We start from the raw sequence: 21,603 nt of genomic DNA, 5'->3' as shown, positions 1-21,603 counted from the left end.
CATAATAATATGGCTTTTAACACTGCAAGACTGGTGCACTTATATGTAGGTCGCCAGAAATTAAGTGCAATCGTTCTAGTGTGGGACAACTTGCAGAGAATGCATCACTATGCAACTCTGGTACATGCTTTAGACATAGTAGATCGTAATGCAACCTGAAACTTGCTAATCACACCATCAAGAGTCTAGAAATTATGTAGGCAATCGTGTCTGCGACGGTTATCATGCTCAAGTCTTGTCCTACTGTATCCTGCACTAGTGCTAGCCATGCCAGAGTCGAGCCATTTATGAAAATGTATTCCACTGGCCCTCTCTCAGCTCATTTGTTGTTTAGCTGGCTGAAGAAAATTCAGAAAATTTTGTATGTTGGGCTGGTTTGGGCGTTACCAGGAAAAAAAAGGTGAGGAAAAATATGCATAGTTCTATTATGAAAAATATAAGAGCTATGTCTATAAATGCATTTGTGCCAATATTAATTGCGCTTCATCTCTTTCCCAGTAGAAAACGAGATGACATCATCCTTGAGTCATCAGCACAACCAAGACTCTGAGGGACAACCACTGAAGGCACATCATTTCTTACTTCCTCCGACAATCACACAGTGGCAGAAAAAAAAAACAGCAACAGTATTAGCTAATGATGTGGCGAGCTGCATGGTGGTGTCCTTGCGAGATTGCACTGCATCGTGCTTCTGTAGTAACACATTGTCCTAGCTTAGTTTGTAGCCCGTCTACTGATTTTATTGGAACTTGGGTCTAATTCTTGTGCTATACAGCATGGTGTAGCTGACTTAGAGTATTGTGCAAGTGTTGTCCACAGCACAGTTTAGCAGTGCAAAACCTTAGTGTCTGGCATCATCTTAGTGGCAAAAGTAATTGTTGCTGTGTATAGGGGAATCCTGTGTGCTGCAATGGAAATTTCTTGCTATTGCATTAGAGTCTTGCAGTTTTGTCACTTGCAGTATTCTTGTTGGGCCTCCTTTTGCAGCTCTAGTATTGAAGTGCCAAGTTAAACACAAAAAAGTGCAGCTGCTTTACAAAGCATATGCCCTGTAGCACTAGTCCAACCCACTCGCTGCTGTGCCAGTAATTGCTGCTGTGTATAGGGGAATCCCATGTGCTGCAATGGAAGTTTGTTGCTATTGCATTAGAGTCTTGCAGTTTTGCCACTTGCAGTATTCTTGTTGGACCTCCTTTTGCAGCTCTAGTATTGAAGTGCCAAGTTAAACACAAAAAAGTGCAGCTGCTTTACAAAGCATATGCCCTGTAGCACTAGTCCAACCCACTCGCTGCTGTGCCAGTAATTGCTGCTGTGTATAGGGGAATCCCATGTGCTGCAATGGAAGTTTGTTGCTATTGCATTAGAGTCTTGCAGTTTTGCCACTTGCAGTATTCTTGTTGGACCTCCTTTTGCAGCTCTAGTATTGAAGTGCCAAGTTAAACACAAAAAAGTGCAGCTACTTTACGAAGCATGTGCCCTGTAGCACTAGTCCAACCCACTCGCTGCTGTGCTAGTCCTCTCTTGTTTACAGAGTGGCCTCTCATTGTAAACCTCAGACTGTAAAGACAGCTGTGCAACATAGCCAAATTTAGCATTTCATTGCCCTTTATGCAATTCTAAGAAGTTCTACATGTAGAGCCTTACCGCCATTTCAATTTTAGCCTGTCGCATTGCAGTTCCTGTTGGGCTGTGCAATTTTTTGAACATATTACACATAGAGTGCCTATGTCAGATGCTTAATGCACATGCCTGTAGTCATGCTCACGTCGTAGCACAGGAGGCAAGAAGCAAATTTGCATCTTCGCTCTGACCAACTTCACATATATCCTATTATACGCCACTGCAACTTCAGGGTGCTGAAGTATACACTTTGCCATAGTTTGCAAGCATCCTCAGTGCAATGTTTATTATGTGCCAAAAAACACACCAGAGAACTAGTGCTGTTGCACATTCCTGTCTACAATAAAGTTTATTTCTATTCAGAACTTCTCAGTGTTTCATTTATGACGTGTCAAAAGATTGCACTTGGGTTGATATTGATCCATGTGACCATTATCAAAGGGCCCTGCAGGTAACCACACCTTATTATGGAGGAAAACTCATGAGGAGCTGGAGTAGCACAAGCTGCTTCTCTACAAATGATTTTGGCATCTTTTCCTTCCATAGTTGTCATGCTACTTTAGCTTGCAATAGATAACTGATCTGAATGTCATCTTTCGTGAAAGAAAAGCTTGTTGTGAACATCTTTGACATTTGATATTTCAACCTTCGGAATTACAAGTGTTACACTGGTGTTACACAAGTCACCTCAAGGATGCCTTCATATAACGTTATATCATTTTAGCAAAAGTTGCAGCTTGAAAAAGCACTTAGAGTTGCATTTGGAACTGTACCCAGTGTCATGTTGACCTGTCAACCTTAGAAGTCATAAAATTATTGTTTAGAATATGAAAAATGCTAAAATTTAATAGAATATACCAAAACTGAACGCATTGATTGCTTATAAGGTCCGCCAACTGTTCTGTAGGGATGCGGTGAATAGGCACTCGGCTCTATAGTTGCACCAAGACTCTGCACATCAGCAACGTTAGAGAGCTTATTCGGCCAAAATATCGGTTGCCGTTATGCACTGGTTCTACTAGTCAGGGTTGCTGCTGTGGATAGATCCAACTGATCCACGGCTCTGAAAAGTCGTGCTTCTGAAAAGTTTGTCTGCAACGTCTATATATCTTTTGAAAGCACTTCTGCCTTAGAGGGACACTAAAATCAAATGTCAAGTCGTGCTAAAATGATAGTGCTCGAGAACGTCGAGGCGTCAATATTATCGTGAGCAGAGCATTAATAATGAAGTTGAGGTAAATGCAAGACACGATTAAAGACTCCTCTGGGATATTGAAGTACTAGGCTGATGATGGAAGGCAATTCTGTCACCAGTACTCAAACATTCGTAATAAAAAGATCACTGTATTGCATTATATAAGAAGAAAGAAAATGCTACTTGTCCAGTTCTGATATTAGAAAAAAAAAAAAAAACTCATTCATGTTGGCCTTGACAGTGCCACAGGCAGTCAAAAGGTTTAGTTTTCTCCACTCTGTGCCGCCCGCTCTTTCGTGTTTCAGTAATTCCGTTATTGTGTAGTGCTGTGTTGGTTTTGCTGGCTTTCAAAGCTCACACAAACCGCAAGTAGCAGAGATTGCCACGTCCATGTCATGTCGCGGTATTCCCTAACTGTCCACGCTATAGTTTCATACAATAATTACCAGATGAAACTGTGGCGCTGCGATTGGTCAGCCACCATGTGAATGATGGGAAGTACATGGATTTGTCCTTATCTTCGTACTTGCGAATTCAGACATTCTTGTAGCTTTAGTTATTGTGGTTTATTTGTATTCATTGTCCTAAATTTCAAAGTGATCTATACTCTTCTCAGTGCAGAATACTCTGCCAACTCACACAATCACTACTAATTGCAGCAGCTCATCCTCTCAAGGTGGCCAAATTGAAACACGCCAAGCATCTCAACATGTTGGCTTGCCCGCAAGAAATTTGTAAGGGCGTTCTATGCTGTTTGTTGATGTATGTGTCTGTGGCGCAATGGTTTCAATATCGGGCATCTGTGCTAGAAATCCTGTGTTTGAATCCTGCTGTCGGGACTACTTTAATAATGTTTAATTATTCAGTACAGAGTACTTTGCTGAAAATGACGAATTTACAAAGTCACAGAGCAGTTTGAAGCCAGAAGGATGTAGTTTAGGCAAAACCATGTACTTCCCGTGTTGGCTGAGCTACTCCGATTGCAGCTGCCGTAGACACTAGCACCAGAGTTCCCTCTAGTAATTGTAGGAAACTCTATGGTCTGTGCCACTTGACCAAAACAAGCTACAGTTGTGAATCCAACACTCTGTCTTAGCTCACTTTCTCCATGGCTGCACGTTTGCGTTCTGCGCAGAAAACGGTAGCGCAGTCTGTCGGGCGCAGTTTTACTCACCGATGGCTGCAAAGGTCGGTGATGGCGTATGTTACGTCACCAATCCCCGCTCGGGGTGTGCGATTTCAACTGCGCTAAAGGTGTGCAGACCCTTCATACGAAATTTTCTCTTAAACCAAGGATTTTCTTGGCATGGCGCAAGCGCTGCGAGGTTTCTGGAAATGGTATTTCAACAGTCCATGTCGAGTTGATATTTGCCTTTAGTGTCCCTTCAACATGTTCACTGCAACATAATTTATAGCAGGTAATCTTCCTGTGCAACTGTGTAGGGCCTTCCTGCAGTGTGCAAGCAACACTTTCACTATGAATAAGCGAATAAAAAAAAATTGTGGCTCGCATTCCCGGCCCTGCGAAAGTGGCAATACGACCAGCAGCAGGACACCGTGCCGCTAGTTGTATATTGCCGTTTCTTTTCCCTTTGCCACTCTTCGTATTTACGCTGCTCCTCGAGAGTCCCAACTATGCAATGCAAGAACCCATAGCGGTGCTTAAACAACAATTAAATTAGTTGCTAGGCTGGTTCTTTTACATATGAAAGGCTAGCAACGTCACTCCCCATTTCACAAGTTGCTGTTGCCATGGCAGCTTGAGCAACATTAATCTTTACTAGGCAACGCATGTGGAGAGCGCTACGTGCTTCGTGTTGTTAGCAAGACCGCCTTATCAATTATGTGGTTTAGATGCTCGTTCTTTATCGAAACGAATGTTGCGCTGTATGTTGTATGCATGACACCAAAAAGTGTATGCACTTTATGCTTCAATTGTTGAAGGCATTTTTTTAATTCCGCGAGGACGATGCACCAAAAAATGCTAACTAGAGGTTAACAGTTTTGCTATAAAATCATTGTTGCTTCTTATCCAATGAGTCATGGCGCCATCTCTCTTCACCTTTAAGTTTCATAGCACATGACCCACTGGTGGGTCACAACGCACCAGAGGAATATGACAAGTGACCCATCAGCAAGTTGTCACGCACAGGAATACACGCATCAAATAGTGCTGCTACAGTAAATGTGTTAAACTAGGTGCAAATGAAAAATCCTAAAATGATTGGTTTCAATACAATCATAAGCTCTAAAAATCAGGCATTTTATGATAAAATTGCGGTTCAGTGGTATAATGGGGTTTTATATACTGTGTGCCCTAATATGATTGGTTTCAAATACAATCATAAGCTCTAAAAATTAGGCATTTTATGATGAAATTGTGGTTCACTGGTATAATGGGGAGTTTCATATATTGTGTGCCCAAAGTGCCATGTCCTGCTTTTGTTCTTTTGTAAACCCTATGGGTTGTGTCCCCAAACTTTGGGTGTACAATATCTAAAACTGCCTAATGAGACTCCCCTTGCCCCTCGTATCCAACCAACAGCACAAGCACAGCAGTGCAGGCTCGACTAAGGCTGATACATGCCAGTGCAGTTGGCCTGGCCAAGTTTGCATCCTGCTTCAGCAATGGTTTCTCGCTTAACATTTTAAAAAAGTGTCTAGATAACTAGAAAGAGGCATGAGCGAGGTTACAAGACCGAGGACAAAGGGATGCAAGGTGGTGAAAATGGCACACAGGCAAAGGCTCGTGGGTAACTGGATCCCTTGCACTCCACTGGATATACATCAAGCTTTCCTTCCTCCCTGCTCTTAAAACACAGCTCTTAGGCGCCCGTTCGTGGGTCCCTCGGCATAAACGCGCTTGTGCCACTGCTCGCACGTTCGTCAGCATCCCACGGTGTAACCACGTGGATGCGCTCACGCCACTGCTCGCGCGTTTGTCTTCTTCTACAGCTGGCTTCGATGCCGCTCATTATGCCAGCGTTCCCATACTGCCCCTCCCCCTACGAAGGCACTGACCCACTGCCAGTCGAAGCGGCAATATCGGTCTCCAATTCTTTGCTTCTATATATCGCTAAGTGAATAGAGAGGGAATAAACATTTTTATTAGGTAAATGCAGCTTTGGGGAGGCGTCCTCATTCCAGAATGCCTTGAGCTCGGGCCACGTCCTAGGCCCTCGCAATCAGTCGTTGCTGATCCTCGAGGTCACACACCGGGCGCATCATCCTTCTCCCGAGTCTTCCGATCCTGACCAGCCCTCTGTTCTGCATCGTGGTCACGCGCGGGACCGAATGGTCACGTTCAGAGAAATCCTCCTCCACTACTGCAGAGAGCGGTTGCGCTACCCCCAGCACACAAAACACTGAATAAATCTCAATCCACCACTTCAGATGCGAACTTTCCCGAACCCCTTGCTATACAACCGCATTTACGCGGATGCACACTCCCCACTCTGCAAAGCGTGCGAGGCCCGCACTGACCTCGATCATATTATCTGGCAATGCCCCAGAGCCTCCACCCACCAACACCTACCGCACTAACACTACACGCATCATAACTACGGCCGAGCAGTGGGAGATTTTGCTGCTCAGCTTGGACCTAGAGGCGCAGCTCTGGGCCGTCCGGATGGCCAAAGACGCTGCCAGTAAGCAAGGACTGGCCGCCATCTGAGGAAGGGGGGACTGGGGGTTGGTCTCCCGACCCCCGCCACCCCTGGACCCCATCAAGGACATAATAAAGTTTTATCTCTCGAGGTCGAAGCTGGCCAAGGCTCTCTTCCAAAGCTCGTTGGTGTGGTAAGGGCTCAGAGGATTTAATGGTGCCGCTCTGCAATCCCTACTATGTGCCTAAGGGACCCCGGGCTGTGCTTATATTTCGCATTAGGGAGTATCGCAATCGTTGGACATTTTTTGTTTCTGCAAGTTGTCCAGTAATATCTTGTACTAAGCAACATAAAAAACCTGTCCAGATTTTTCAGGATAAGCTGGTGAAGTAGGGGGCTCACAGGATGGTTCTTTGCTTAGCAAATACAACACAGCTGCTTTACGGTGTTGTATCAGCACTTCGAGATTTGTTTGATCCAATACCCACTTCCAAGTGTAAGCAAGCACGAACCAGTGCCACAGACTACTGGTGCTGTTGCACACTGTCCACAATGACATACTTCTACTCGGATGTCCTTTACAAAGGCATCCTCCATGAGATAACGAAAGCAATGAAACACATATTTGCACTGGCTACATCATTAAAATCCTTTATTTCAACATAGAGCACTTGATTATTTGTACAAAGCAAAATTACAGATCTCCATCAGTGGGGAGCAAATATTGCTTATCCATCAAACAAAAACCATTTTTCTTTGTAAGTATGACCGAGTCACTGGCTGTGTAAAGACTCATCACCTCTGCATAGTTTCTTTTTTCATGACCCTACAGAAAAAAAAAGGGGGGGCAGCTGCAAAGTTTGGCGACAACACTGATCAGTAAACTGGTAAGGGCTGCCTATGCAACCCAGCATCACGCGGAACCAACTTGTTCTTTCCTAGCCAAATAGAACATTATGGTGCTGTGCATGGAGCAGCATTGGCCATTTGGGCAACTGTTTGACAGCATACGCCCTTTGACAACTGAACAACCATTAGCCACACAACTACTGGCTACTGGTAATGCAAAGTAGTTGCAAACTCCTCCAGGTGTTCCAGTGGAAAAAGGCAAAGCATTGCAGTACTAATCATTTGTCATTCGTGCATTCCTGTAGAGCAACTGAGCTTACAAATTACACATGCAATATTTGTCTTTGCAATTCCTTTACCGACTCTCATTACTGTAGCCGAAACTCAAATTTTGCATTAGTGCATGCAGGTTGCACATGTAATGCCAGATTATGCAATTGGTAGCGTGCACTGTATGCTACTTCACCCAATTTCTCCGTGCACCCTACCTACTTTTCTGCAAACAAGCTGCCATCAGCAATGTTTTGCCATTTACCCATGGCACACAATGTATTTTACCGTGACACAAAGCCACAATGCACAGCCAAACCAGGGACCAGAGGTGCCACAGCACAGGACAGTGCCAATACTTGGGGCAAGGCCCCAGAAGTGCCGCAAGGCTAGAGACAGCCCTGTGGCTTTCAGTTGTTAGGGTAGAAAGCAACAACCAAGGCAATTTGGAGAAACAACGCACACCCAACACTGACAGCATGACAACAGCAAAAAACTACGACACGGCCACCCACTGACAGAGTGGGAGAGTCACGAGCAGGACAAACTCAAGTGCTCAAGTATCTGCTCCACCAGTTGCCAAAGCCGGTGCACAGCGTGTGGATCATCCTTGAGTGCAAAAATGGCAGGGAGCGAGAGTCGTACAAAAGCTGGTCGCATGTGGTTTTAACGTCCCACCCGACGTGCTACAAAACGGGAAGTCGTTCTGGCTGTCCAGAGGGACAGTGCCTGAGGCAGAGGAGAAAGAAGGGCAGGCAGGTGATGGAAAAAGGGGAAAGCAGGCTCTCCATCTCCCAGTCTGCAGGGGCTGCTCAGCTAAGACGACAATTACAGCAGTTTGACTGCTCTTAATATACAAACAAACACGCAACACTGATTTCCATTGAATGTTAACACAATTATTGCTCCTGTCTTGTACACTTTTCCACTGTGTGATATGCGTTACGGGTGATTTCCTTGCCTCTACATCACGCTAACAGCAACAAGACAAACATGTTTTTTCTGCTGGAAGACACTGATGGTCAGCTGCTAGGTGGACAGAGAATGAGGAGGTGCTAGAGCCCCCCTTTTCCCTCTGAGGAGCGACACCCCAGGCAGCGGAAGCTTGGCTCTCCACTCCTGGGGACACCGCCCAGCCAACCACCCCGGTCGACGGCACACAGCTGGGCACACTTCAAAGGTCACAGCAGAAATCACACCACAGAGGGCACACTGTGGATGCTGGGTGACTGCAGTCCCCGCCAATAGCTATGAGAGGTAGTGCGGTTGCTTTGGCCCACCCGTATGCGCTCCCCGGCAGGAAGGCCCCACAAACAACACGACAGGCTAACAAGTGCACGACCTCTGGGGCCATGTCATTGGCACAGGGGAAACACGTATACACACACACACACGCACACATACACAGTGGTTAATGGCTGCTGAGAGGTACCACAACGTCCACAACCCAACCCACAACAAACTACAGTGCCTGAGGTATTTCAGGAGATTGCTGCCTGAGCTATCTGGCAAGAATGTGCCTGCAAAATGAGGGTAGTTATGTTGCTTGAGGTATATCTGTGTTAGAAAGCAGTGGCCAAAGCCAAGCTTCTAGGAACCACGTCTACTCCCCACAAAAGGAGTTAGACGGCCAGTCTATTTGGAGGTAGATGCAGCAGAAAGCACTGTGTTTGCAATGGGAGCTGCAGTCACCCAGCAAAATGTAAAAGTTTCAAAAGAAGCAGTTCTCCAAAAATTACACGCATCCTGCCCACATGGCCTTTAAATAGAGGCTCATATATATTGCCCTGCATGGTCTCATCAAAACCACCAAACAGCCCAGTAGAGTAGGCAAAGGCTTTGCTTAGACGAGGTAGCAATTCAAAGCTCAAATGAGGTCCTTAGTTGTTAATCTGAGGTTCTAAAGGTTTTGCTGCACCTGCTGGCAGTTGAACTGCACAAGAGGATAATCCTGGAAACAAAAGGCACTACATTGCTAGACAACAAATGAGAACACACTGTTATGCACATAACACCAAAGGACAGCAGCATGTGCACTCTGTTTCAGAGTCCACAATGGTCTGCGCATAGCAGTTGTTTGAGGTGCCTGCACATAGCTTGAGACACATTCTCAAGTTGCACTGCTGCTACTACCCGTACGGGATGGGATATTGAAAATCTGAAAAGCAACCCCAGCCCCTTCTACACAATGTGCAGATGCCAAAGAATAAGTCCCACCTAGAGCAGCACTAAAAATGCTGTGTAATACATCAATAATTGCAAGGCTGCCAACCATTCAGCTCTCGCAAAAAGTTCAGAGGTAGTGTGTTTGAAACAAGCAGGGCCAGAACAACCACAGGCAGGTTATACATCTGAAAACGCAGCTCCTTGCAGGTATAAAAAATAATGTCTCTTAAAGTCACGCCGATTGGCTGTGAATTAGTGTGCCTGCCCACCCTCCACAGCAGTTTTTGGCCCATACCTTGCAGGATATTTGGCAGAGTGACCCATGAAAATACTCTGTACCATGTGCCTACGCACATAGCAGCTCCCCCTAAGTGCATCACTGACTAGCTCAATCATGAAACAATTGATTGAATTACTGACAAACTGTCTCAACAGAGGCAGATGATCAACAAAACCACATCACCTTGCAGAATACAGGCCAGAAACCACGACCATGAGAAAAAAGAAAAGCCACCAGTGGTCTCGCATCTGCTGTGCACATAACCTGACTGCAAGCTTCTAAACACAATGCAGAATGGAATGTCTTTATTAAAAATTATTCCCTCACCGTCCCCAAAAAAAGTAATGCCCCATGAATGGAAAGAGCTCTTTGACATAAAAAAAATGCACTAAGCATGCCACGTATGCCGTGGCAAGCAAGTATGCTGCGTGGCAAACAAAGCGAAAAAAAAAGCATGCCCTTATATAGGAAATTAAGTTTGCCATTCTTGTCTAACCAACACAATAATTTACAATTTTCTAAAAGATGTAATAATGGCAGCACAAACTGACAACGTAACTGTACACACATGCACTTTCATGGGCTCCTAATGAAATTGCATGAAGCGTAGCACACTCAGGTGTACTTGTAGCTGATGAAATGCACAACTTGAAAAACGCACATGGCCACAATTCGTCTGCACTTGACAGACCAAATGAGAGACATTCACCAAACTATGGCATGACTCGTAGAAATGAAGACACAATACATCACAAGAATAAAACAAAATAAACAGATGCAGCACATTTCTCCACAGCCAAAGCTTGTAAATGCCCAATACATAGTGGGATGCATTTTGATGCAAGCCAAGGACATTAAAGAAAAAAAGAGAAAGAAGCTATGACTGCATATATGCCACAATGCAATATTTCCGTTTTACGGTTCTTTGTCAACAATGCCATCTAACATATGGCAGTATTCATAGTACTGCTTTGCATTTACGCCATTACGCATTGCAAAACCCAAGGGAAGTCCAGGCTTTCTCTCTTTTGAGGCCACAGACACAGCTACTGCTATGTGACCAAGAACCAGACATGAATACTTTATTGCTCTGGGTCACTTTCAATGCATAACCCAGTAGACTGAACAAACACCATTTGATTTGTTTCATTTCACATGCAAAACTTGCTCTGTCCACTTTTGCTTTGGCCTTCCCGCCTGCGTTCCTGCCCAAGGACCGACTAGCAATGCAGTAGCATCCCTTCCAAGCCCAGGGTTTTGTCAGCAAAAATGGCAAGGTGCGTAGAAATCCTAAAATAAGGACATACAAAATGACTGCAGTTTGTGCAAATGCTGAGCCAGGCTCAACAGTTCCCCGAAGCCCTGTTGCAGGGACCTACTGGACATCACTAACAATGAATGCTCCTGGGGTTTCTAGGAAACCCGACAAAAACGTCTGTTATCACATCCTCCCTCCTTGAAAAATGACTCCCAACAGGCCTCTTTGTGCACACACTGGCAAGAGTGTCGCTTCTCTCCCGCTTCCAAGAAACACGACCAACACCAAAAGCTCTGATACGCCCTCGCTGTCGCTTTTTGACATATGGTCAGGTGTTTGCGGGGAACACTCTCAGTATACACCAGCAGTGCCTGTTGTGCAGACCAGAGCTCGCAAGGCTGCGAGGCAGCACATGATGCCCCTCCACCTCAGACGGGGCAGGTAAGTAAGGGGTGCAGAAACAATACAGTCCCGAAAGCCGGGTCTCTCACTAAATGCACGGGGGATGTTGGGCAATGGACGACTGGCATGAAAGAGAGAAACTTAAACCCTGTCTCCAAAACTACCCCTTTGGCACGATACCGAACACAGAGGCTCCCAGACGTCCCTCTTTTAACCCAATGGCTGGGTCTCTCGAAGCAGCCACTGGAGAGCAAGGTCTCGACCCTGTTCTTCTAGAGCACGGCCAATGACATCCCGGCAGGCTTGGTGGTATGTGTCAAGCCACTCCACCTGGAACACAAAATGCAAGCATGCGGTACTCAACAGTGGCCAACTGCAAACATCTGCAAAATACAGGATGCCTTGTTTTTTTTTTGTTTTTTTTTGCCTGATGTTAGAGAAGCAGCAATGACTAACTTTCTGTATGGTGGCCAAAAAAACCCTCTTAGCCAGTGCCACTATGTAGTGTACACAAAAGGTGGCCCCTTGCAGATTGTAAAACACAGAATAATAGTGTTTGAAACTACAACAGCTACCTTCAACAATTCAGTATAGAAATCTGTATTAGTGAATGGCAACCACAGCACTGGCTAATAAAGCAGTACTGACTGCTTCATGGTAGGCAGAAGCACTAATGTTAACTGCACCTTCATGGCACATTGACGAAATATTAGAGAAGCAATACTGCTTCATTTCTTTACAGAGTTATATTTATCCAGTGTGTGCTACAGCCTAGTTCAGTTATCCATCCTACTGATACGTTAGAGAAGTTTATTGGTTGCATTCAACAGCAGCCATGCTGCCCAGCACCTCTCTATTCTTCTGCAACTTTAAACTCTTTCAGCTGTTAAATAGGCCAGACCCACTTTCTTTCTAGTTTCAAGTGATGAACACACCACAATGACACCACACTGGCTGCTGTGATTGCAGCACCTTATGCCTGCAGCATTTGGCTGGCTAGTGGACAGAGAAGTGTTGGAAACGTACAACAAAGGAGGTGAGCAGTGGAAGACATCATGACAGAATACTCAGCTTGTTGTTGTGCCTTTAGGTAGCATGTAAAATGCACATAGTGAGATAGGGGCACTGATATTATTTGCCTCTATGGTGAGAGGCTTTATATATACACTGTCTATTCATAAAGAAAACAAAATAAAGTGCAAAAATTGTAGCTCACAGGTGCACTCCCATAAAAAGACATCCTATAATTCAGATATACAACACACTAATTTTTTTCTCCTTAACTTTAAGGCTATGTTTCTTGCAACAGTTTGTGGGCCTTGAAACGGAATGATTTATTTAGCAACTCTCATTCTGTGCTCAGCTATGGTCACAAAAATTATAGTTGCTGCACGGCTGAAATGGTGCATTAATCACATTATGACTCCATGACAGCAATGTCAATTTGGTCCAGTTATACCCTTTCCTTAAATCTGCACGACAGTCTTTGCGCTTGATTATCAGCAAGTCAAATCTCTAGACGATTTCATCATCAACTGAACAAAATAGTCAAAACCTGTACACTGTAAAAGCAATCTGGAAGACCTAGCAGGTATGCACAACCCTTAAAATCTGCACCTATACTTTGTTTTAGTAGTTTCGTGAAGCATTGTGGAAGCTACAGGCTTCTTCGATTAATCAGAGGATGATGATGACAATGATTGGAGTTTATTGGAGCACAGGTCTCATGTGGCCAAAGAGCGCAAAGGCTATGATAATAGATTGCCATTGGTAAATGAATAATGAATATCGAGACGTGTATGAAACACTGCTGTATAGAGGCCTAAAAAATATTTGTTGGAAAGTACATATATTTGTAATAAAACTAGACAATGATACATGACATATGCTATGAAGAAACGATGTACAGTGGAATCACGATAAACGGAACTGCCGCTTAAATGGAATGCCATCCTCATGGTTGGTTGGTTTTGTATTCATGCAATGCTCTCTGCAATGTTTCTCATTAAATAGAACTTATGATAAACGAAACTAATTTCCCTGGTTCCTTTAAGTTCCAATTAAAGAGAGTCCATTGTACATACCGAAAGCAATGTGCTATGTCACTACAAGCAGCACTACAGCCTTACCAAGGCCCTTAAGCTCAAGGGACCAGAGGAGTGTGCCACACAGGTCACTACTATTGCTGCATCAGCCTCTCCAAAGAGGATGTGCTACGAATCTCATGGGCTTACAATGCGCAATAAACTGACATCTTGTAAAAAAATTTAAGACTGATTTATTATCAAAAATTGGTTCTGCTCCAAGAAACAATGATGGATGAAGGGGAATGTGGCATCGGCATGCTAGAGGAAAGTGCTTTTTTCATTCAGCCTCTGCTTCCCGACACTCCACCACAGAGTGCAGGTTCAGGTAAGAATGAGTACCATATGCGTGTCCTATTCTCAGTCCACAGAACATGACATCAGTTTGTCGTGCTTTTGTTATTGAAGGCTCATTTCATAGGTGAGGCTTAACAAAATCAAGTTTATTAGCGGTTTCAAGGTACCAGATGGCTTGCCAAAAGTTTCTCAGCTATTTGCGCAAGGAGAGCTTCTAGTCTGTGGGAGGGATAGCTATGGTAGAGTTACAGGCTCTCGTTGTTATGGATGTAGCAAGTTCGTCTGCTAGCATATTGTGCAAGCATATTATGTTTCTGTAAAGGGACTAAAGTGCTTACTACGCTTAGAGAGTCTAAATACGACAGCTTTTTGTCATGCGAGTCTCTGTGTGCAGAACACTGCATTCCAAGAAGGATGGCCGGACTGCCACATAGGATATGCCATAGGTGACTGACGCATCGGTATAAACTTCTGCACAGGAGTACTTCGACGGGAGTTCCAGAAAGTGCATACGGATGTGCATCTCTGGAGCATGCTTTGAAACTTCGACAAATTACGTGTCGCATTCTAACAGTTGCCACGGTGTTAACAGGCTTGTTGGAGCCATCAGTGGATGCACATGTAGTGCGCCATTCATTTCCTCGCTCAGTTTCCTCACATGTAGTGAGAAAGGCTTTCTCATTTCAAGTCTGTTTTGAAATAGTGTGGCAGCTGTCAAATCATTAACAGTTTTATGACAGGGTAGTTCAGGTTTAGAGTGCACTTTGAGGAAATATTGACACTTATTGTTCTTTGCATGTGGACTCATTGGATTCTACACATAAACTCTGTATTGGACTTGTTCTGAAGACACCTGTGGCCAGGCGAATATTTAAGTGGTGAACAGGATCCGAAATCTTCAATGCACTTGGAGTGACAGAGTGATACATCATGGAACCATAATCCAGACATGATCATACGAGGCTCCTATACAAGTTCGTTAAGTGACCCCTGTCGCTGCCCCATGTCGTGTGCACAAGAATACTACGTATGTTCCTTGTTTTTAAACATTTGGCTTTCAGATACTTTATATGTGGAATTAGTGCAAGTTTAAAGTCAAGTACAACACCAAGAAATTTATGCTGTCTGTTCAAAGGCAAGTGCTGACCATGGAGCTGGATACTTGGCTCTGGGATAAGGTCCCTCTTCCTTGTTAAGAGGACGCAGGAGCTTTTCTGGGAATTCAGCTTAAAGCCGTTCTGACTTGCCCATGTTGATACTTTGTTCAGCCCAAACTGAACGTGTCATTCACAGACTGTGACATTACAAAATTTAAATCCAATCTGCACATCATCGCCATATCATGAATAAAACATACTTTGTGGAATACACAAGCATAAAGAGTTCACCTTAACAATAAAAAGTGTACAGCTAAGTATGCCACCCTATGGCACCCCAGTTACTTGTGTAAATAACCTAAACTGAGCAGTACTATTCCAACACAAAAAGTACAGTGTGAAAGATAGCTTTGAATTATGCTAAGCATGTGTTGCCACAAATACCCATTCCCAATAAGTTTCTGATAATGCCGTAGTGCCATGTTGTGTCATAGGCCTTTTCCATATCTAGAAACACTGACAAATACTGTTTATGGGCAAATGCATTGCAAACATTTGCCTCAATGCGCACAAGATGTCGTTTGTGGACCGGCCTTCTCAAAGCCTACATTGGTAGGGATCAAGCATGTTTGATTCTATGAAATGCAAAAGATGGCAATCTTTTTTTTTTTTTTTTAACTCTTACATAGGCAGCTTGTAAGCGCTACTGGACAGTAGCTTGTTACCAAGGGTGGGTCTTAACCTTGTTTCAAAACTGCGACAACGATAGCTTCTTTCCATGTTGCTGGAAGGTATCCGGCTGACGAAATGTTATAATAAAGTAGTGCAAGCAAGGTAATTTGCGTGTCCATGTGCATGTTCTTGATCAGGTCATACATGACCTTGTTTGCTCCCGGCGCAGAGCTTTTGCAGGCATTCAGCGCTGCTCCAAGCTCAGCAATGTTAAATGGATGGTTATATAGATAATTTCCTCTGTATTTGTGGTCCAGCGTCTTGTGTTTTTCTATCTCATTGTACTTAAGGAATGTCTGAACAGTGTGCGGAGCTAGATACATACTCAAAATGTTTACCAAGAGCATCTGCCTGGTCTTCCAACCTGTTTCCCTGATTATTTACCAAGGGCAGCAGATGCGATTGCTGCCCCTTCAGCCTCCTGAGCGCATTCCAGTTTCTTGGTTACAGGAATTGATTCCCAAAAGAAGCCGCTCCTAGCTTGCTTTTCTAGCCTGTTGTGTGCGCCTTCCCTGCGATTTAGACTGCTTGAATTGACCGATTCCAAAACTCTTTCTGCGCATGTGCCAATCCGGCGTGGCTTGAGTTCCCCTTGCAGTGGTTGTCGTAACTAGACTTGGTTGGAAAACAACTCGGGGCAACGCGGCTACTCCGGACGGTGTTGCTACGAAAGAACTGATGGTTGTGCTTTTTTTTTTTGTATGCCGGGTAATTGTGTTGCCTTCGAGTGCAAGAACTACTACTATGGAAACAGAAATTCTAGCTACTTCCGATTTCCATCTGCAACAATGTATGCCAAGAGGGCTCTGTGGATATCTGCAGCGAGGCGTGCAAACGTGGATGGCTCATTGTGGCAGCGAATCTGCAGGGCACAGCACACTTCATCACCAGCAAGATTTCTTGAAAAAAAAGAAAGAAAGAAACTCCGAGTGACCATCGTGTCGTAACCTCCCACTGTCAAACGTACCCCAGCCATCGAAGCTGATAAATCATCCGGACTATGTGCAGACAGTGACCACATACAGCAAGACTCCGAGCGAGACTGCTGTACAGTGCCACAACCGCTGCGTGAAAAGGCAAAGGGACTGCAAACTTAAGTAGACGAACGTGCTGCGAAAAAAATTTTTATTGCTGCCCTGTGGGTCAAGATGTTATGTCCCCATGCACAGGGACTGTGAAAGGAGTGTAAGATCCCGTCAGGGTGTTTATTCGAGTTCACTTAGCTCTGAATAGTTCTGGGGCTGTCACTCGTTACGCTGCCTTGGCATCATAGGCGCTTGCATAAGGTCTACAACACATCGTCGTGCCAACGTGAAGGTGGTTTGTTGTCACATCTGCTAGCTTGTTATCCGCCGCTCATATTCCGCATGTTTTAACATATGTACCATCGCTAGCCGTATTTCATAGGTTTCCTTGGTATGCACACTAACAGGACATCACGAGGCGAACCCCCCCCACTTTCTCCCCCTCCTTCTTTTTTTTTTTGTGTGTGTGCACATGACTTAGCGCTGTGCGCTGCTTTGAGTTGCATGCGGCCACACTGGTATTATTTTCTAATGTAAATGCAGCATGCGAGTTATTTTGTGAAGTCAATGCATTAAATCGCGCAGTCAACTGTATTTGCTCTTAACAGAAACATATCATTACATTGCTGTGCAACAATGTGGTCCACTAGCATTTCTGTTAACTGAAAAGTTATCATGACCTGAAACTTAAAGGCAATAAAAATGCATTAATACAGTAGTTAATGATCTGAGTATAAAGAAATTTTTGATGTTATATTATCAATTTTTGAAAGTATCTAAACATCATTTCTTGGCTCTATATAACATATTGTGTTATGTATAAACTGTAGAGGAGCTGTTAACACAGGTTCCGGTCATGTACCACGCTGACACCACGTATACGTATTTCTCTTCGTGGACTGCTTGCGCGTCGCTTGTACCAGGCATCAACACCTCCAGTGATATTCCCACCCCCTTAAATTACAAAGACTCCCAGACATGGACAGAGACATCATGGCATAGGAAGTTCGCGCCGCTCTCAACCGCATCAAGATTACCGTGGCCACCGGCGATGACCGTATCACCAAAAAAATGTGCCGCAACCTCAACAACCAGACGGTCGCAGCACTTGCGGACCTTTTCAACCACCACTGGCATGAAGGTAGCTTTCCAGACTCCTGGAAGCATGCCAAGGTAATCTTCATACCCAAACCAGGCAAACGACTCAATCTGGGCAACCTCCGGCCCATCTCGCTCACGTCATGCCTGGGGAAGGTTATGGAGCACGTAGTTCTGAACAGACCCCACACTCACGCAGACAAGGAGGATCTCCTCTCCTACCACCATGTTTGGGTTCCGGGCTGGACTCTCTTCTCTACCCAGGACATCATGTGGCAGATACAACACGACATACTCAACCCGGGTCCCATCCGGGCGACACGCACCATTCTCGGCCTCGACGTCAGTAACTAAGCGTACAACAACGTGTCGCACACTTCTATACTGACCAACCTCTTGCAGATGAATGTAAGCACTCGCACTGCTGAACTCCACATTGGAGACCTCTGCAGTGACAAAGTCACCATGGGGACCCGGGGAACACCACAGGGAGCTGTTTTGTCCCCGTTCCTATTCAACATTACTATGCGAGGTCTTCCCACACTTCTTGACACCATACCCCACATTAAGCACTCAATATACGCCGACGATATCACCTTATGGACAAACTCTGGCTCGGACGGGGAGATACAAGATTCACTTCAACAGGCAATCGACACCGTCCACACTTACGTGCAGGCAAACGGTCTCGTTTGTTCACCCATCAAGTCTGAACTGTTAGTTATACCAGACAGACGTGTTCGCCAACCCGTCCCCGACCCTCAAGAGCCAATCACGTTCCACACTGCCACCCACCCCGTACAGGCCACCTGTGTGTTAGGCATGCTGGTGCAGAACCACACGTAGAACTCGGAAGCCATCCAACGCCTCCAAACCACAGCCCACCAAATCAACGGCCTAATCCGCTGCATTGCCACTCGCCGCAGGGGAATGCGGGAGACCGACCTCTGCCTCCTCACACAAGCCTACCTCATTAGTAGGATTGTCTACATATACCCTTATTACCACCTCCGCCGCAAAGACGAAGAGGCGGTAAATAGCATCATCCGCTCAGCGTACAAGGCGGCAATGGGACTGCCCCAGTCCGCCAGCACAAAGCGTCTCCTCCAGCTGGGAGTATACAACACCCTCACAGAGCTGATAGAGGCACACACTGCACAGATACACCGCATTTCTCGCACCAAACACGGTCGTTACATTCTTAATCGTCTTAACATCAACCCTACAGGTGACATCCACCCCACTGCTCCCCTCCCGACTGGAGTCTGCAGTTGGCTGGTCATCAAACCCATGGCCAACAATACGCTACCCGGTCGCCATGATAGGCGCCGCCAACTGAAGGCACAAGCCTTAGAGATCACCTACTCCGCCGACAAACATGCCATGTACGTGGTCACGGCGAAATGCGACTAACACATGCGTAGCCTGCGTAGCGACACCAACCACCACTCTCATCAGTGCCGCTACAGTGCACACACGCTCCTCCACCGCTGCCGAAGAGGTCGCGATCACGCTAGCCATCGCGGATCCCCGCACACGCACGGTTCTCAGCGACTCTAAACAAGCCATCCAAAATTTCTCAAAAAACTCACTCTGTCTCCGCGCTGCACACATCCTACGCGGTTGCGCTCTCGACAGAACTGTAAGCTTAGTGTGGGTACCTGCTCACGCGGGAAACTCTGGGAACGAAGGGGTCGACGGTTTAGCCCGAGGCCTAACTAACCGGGAGGCCGGCCCCTCGAACCCGGATGTGCTCGCAGAGGCCCCTAAATTCTATGCTGACATTACCAACTTCTACCAGGAGACGAGACGCGTGTACCGCCTCCCCACCCCGACCTCGACCAAGCACAAGCCACCATGCTTCGCACACTGCAGACCGATTTCATTCTATGTCATTCTAGGCTTTATTTAATCACTGGAGGGGATTACGACCCCGTCTGTACTAAGTGCGACCATGGAGTGTTCGCCACTCGGGCACACATTCTCTGGGGATGCGAGGGTAACCCTCCCCCACAATCATTACTGCCAGCTCCCTCCGAGGAGGAGGGTTGGAACCAGCTGCTTACAAGAGCAGACAAGAAAATGCAACTCGCACTCGTCTCGTGGGCCCAAGAAGTCGTCCCCACCTGGGAGCCACAATAGGCCTACCTGCCCTAATTTCCTACCCTACAGTGGCAAATAAAGTTGTTTCTCTCTCTCTCTCTCTCTCTCGTACCAGTCAGTCCACCTTTTGAACCGGCTGTGGGGAAGCTTATAATTTGATTTCCCACGTAGCCTTCGTCATGTAGCACCCAGCCTTGATGCGCCTGACGAGCGGTTGAAGTGTTCGAGGACAGATATCGCTAAACGCCACGTTGGTTATGGAGCACTTTGAGATGTTCCGTGTGCGCAAACGGGAGGGGTGTATTGTCTTCTTCAATCATTACTCAACCACTGACTGAAACCAATTCAATAAAGCAATGAAACGACGCAGCAGGTCGTATCGATACACGGAGTATGGACTGCACGCTAGCCTAGGCCTTATTTTCCAACCAAATGGCGTGGTGGAAGCTTCTGCGTTTTCCCTGCAGGTGGCGCTCACAATTTTGGAATCTGTCTATTCAACAAAGTTTTCCGTAGCTGATATTGGCACAGGAAGGCCCATGGTTTGTTTCTTTTTGTTCTGTTTTTTTTTAGCTTGCCTGGAGTCCTTGTTCTAACAGAGAACTTGTCTCCCACTTTAAAAAAAAATTTCATTGAATTATGGGGTTTTAGGTGCTAAAACCACTTTCTGATTATGAGGCACGCTGTAGTGGAGGACTCCGGAAATTTCGAGCACCTGGGGTTCTTTAATGTGCACCTAAATCTAAGTGTACGGGTGTTTTCGCATTTCGCCCCCATTAAAATGCGGCTGCCGTGGCCGGGATTCGACCCCGCGACCTCGTGCTCAGCAGCCCAACACTATAGCCACTGAGCAACCACGCCAGGTTGTCTCCCACTTGAACAACCTTCTGTTTGAGGGATGAACTTTTATGCAGTGTCAGTAACAAAAGCGGTAAGATATGATACAGCATGATCTATACTAATATTACTGATAAAATCTCGTGATAAATAGGTGGATTCTTTAAAATATTTCCAATCAGCTGAGGCTAGTTTCCAGCGAGAGACATGCAGAGGGGAGTCACGGTGTGTTACTAGGTTTAGAGTTACTGGGAAGTAGTCACTCCCGAATTAATTTTTGATGACATGCCATTCTAAATCAGGGAAAAGAGAGAGCCAATTGATATGTCTATTGATGAGAATATGAATCATGATGAACGTTGCAATATGTTGGTTCCTTCTTATTAAAGACGCATGCACCAGAGTTCACAAGGAAGTTTTCTATGAGCCAACCTCTCGCATCGCAAGTCTCTCCGAAGAGTGTGATGAGCATTAAGATTACCGGTGATCATGTATGGTTCTGGGAACAGGTCGATGAGGCTGTAAAATTCTGTTTTACTGAGGTGATAGCTGAGCGGTGTAAACGGAGCAAATGGTTATCAGCTTGTAAAGTAAAATTGCTCACACTGGTACAGCCTCGAGGGGCATCTGAAGGGCAAACTGTTGGCAGGTAACCGACTTATTTAGGGTTATAACTACACCTCCG

The 21,603-nt window shown here is 45.5% G+C and overlaps 2 protein-coding genes across 10 annotated transcripts in view; one reads left to right on the top strand and one right to left on the bottom strand.

The window, feature by feature from the left end:
• Positions 1-1,985, top strand: part of LOC142565869 (spermine oxidase-like) — a 45,728-nt gene extending 43,743 nt beyond the window's left edge. For 3 of the 5 annotated variants that reach the window (XM_075676428.1, XM_075676426.1, XM_075676431.1), the window contains exon 10: positions 499-1,985. In XM_075676428.1, the coding sequence (XP_075532543.1) occupies positions 499-550 (52 nt within the window). In that variant the 3' untranslated portion in view covers positions 551-1,985. The remainder of the gene's footprint in view (positions 1-498) is intronic. The other 2 variants (XM_075676430.1, XM_075676427.1) reach the window with 1 other exon arrangement.
• A 5,070-nt stretch (positions 1,986-7,055) lies between these two features.
• Positions 7,056-21,603, bottom strand: part of ApepP (Aminopeptidase P) — a 58,722-nt gene continuing 44,174 nt past the window's right edge. For all 5 annotated transcript variants that reach the window (XM_075676432.1, XM_075676434.1, XM_075676433.1 and 2 more), the window contains one exon: positions 7,056-11,975. In XM_075676432.1, the coding sequence (XP_075532547.1) occupies positions 11,856-11,975 (120 nt within the window). In that variant the 3' untranslated portion in view covers positions 7,056-11,855. The remainder of the gene's footprint in view (positions 11,976-21,603) is intronic.

The sequence above is a fragment of the Dermacentor variabilis genome, unplaced genomic scaffold (genome assembly GCF_050947875.1).
Source record: "Dermacentor variabilis isolate Ectoservices unplaced genomic scaffold, ASM5094787v1 scaffold_12, whole genome shotgun sequence".
Lineage (NCBI taxonomy): Eukaryota > Metazoa > Arthropoda > Arachnida > Ixodida > Ixodidae > Dermacentor > Dermacentor variabilis.
The sequence above is the reverse complement of the archived record's forward strand: the minus strand, read 5'-3'. Positions and strand labels throughout refer to the sequence as shown.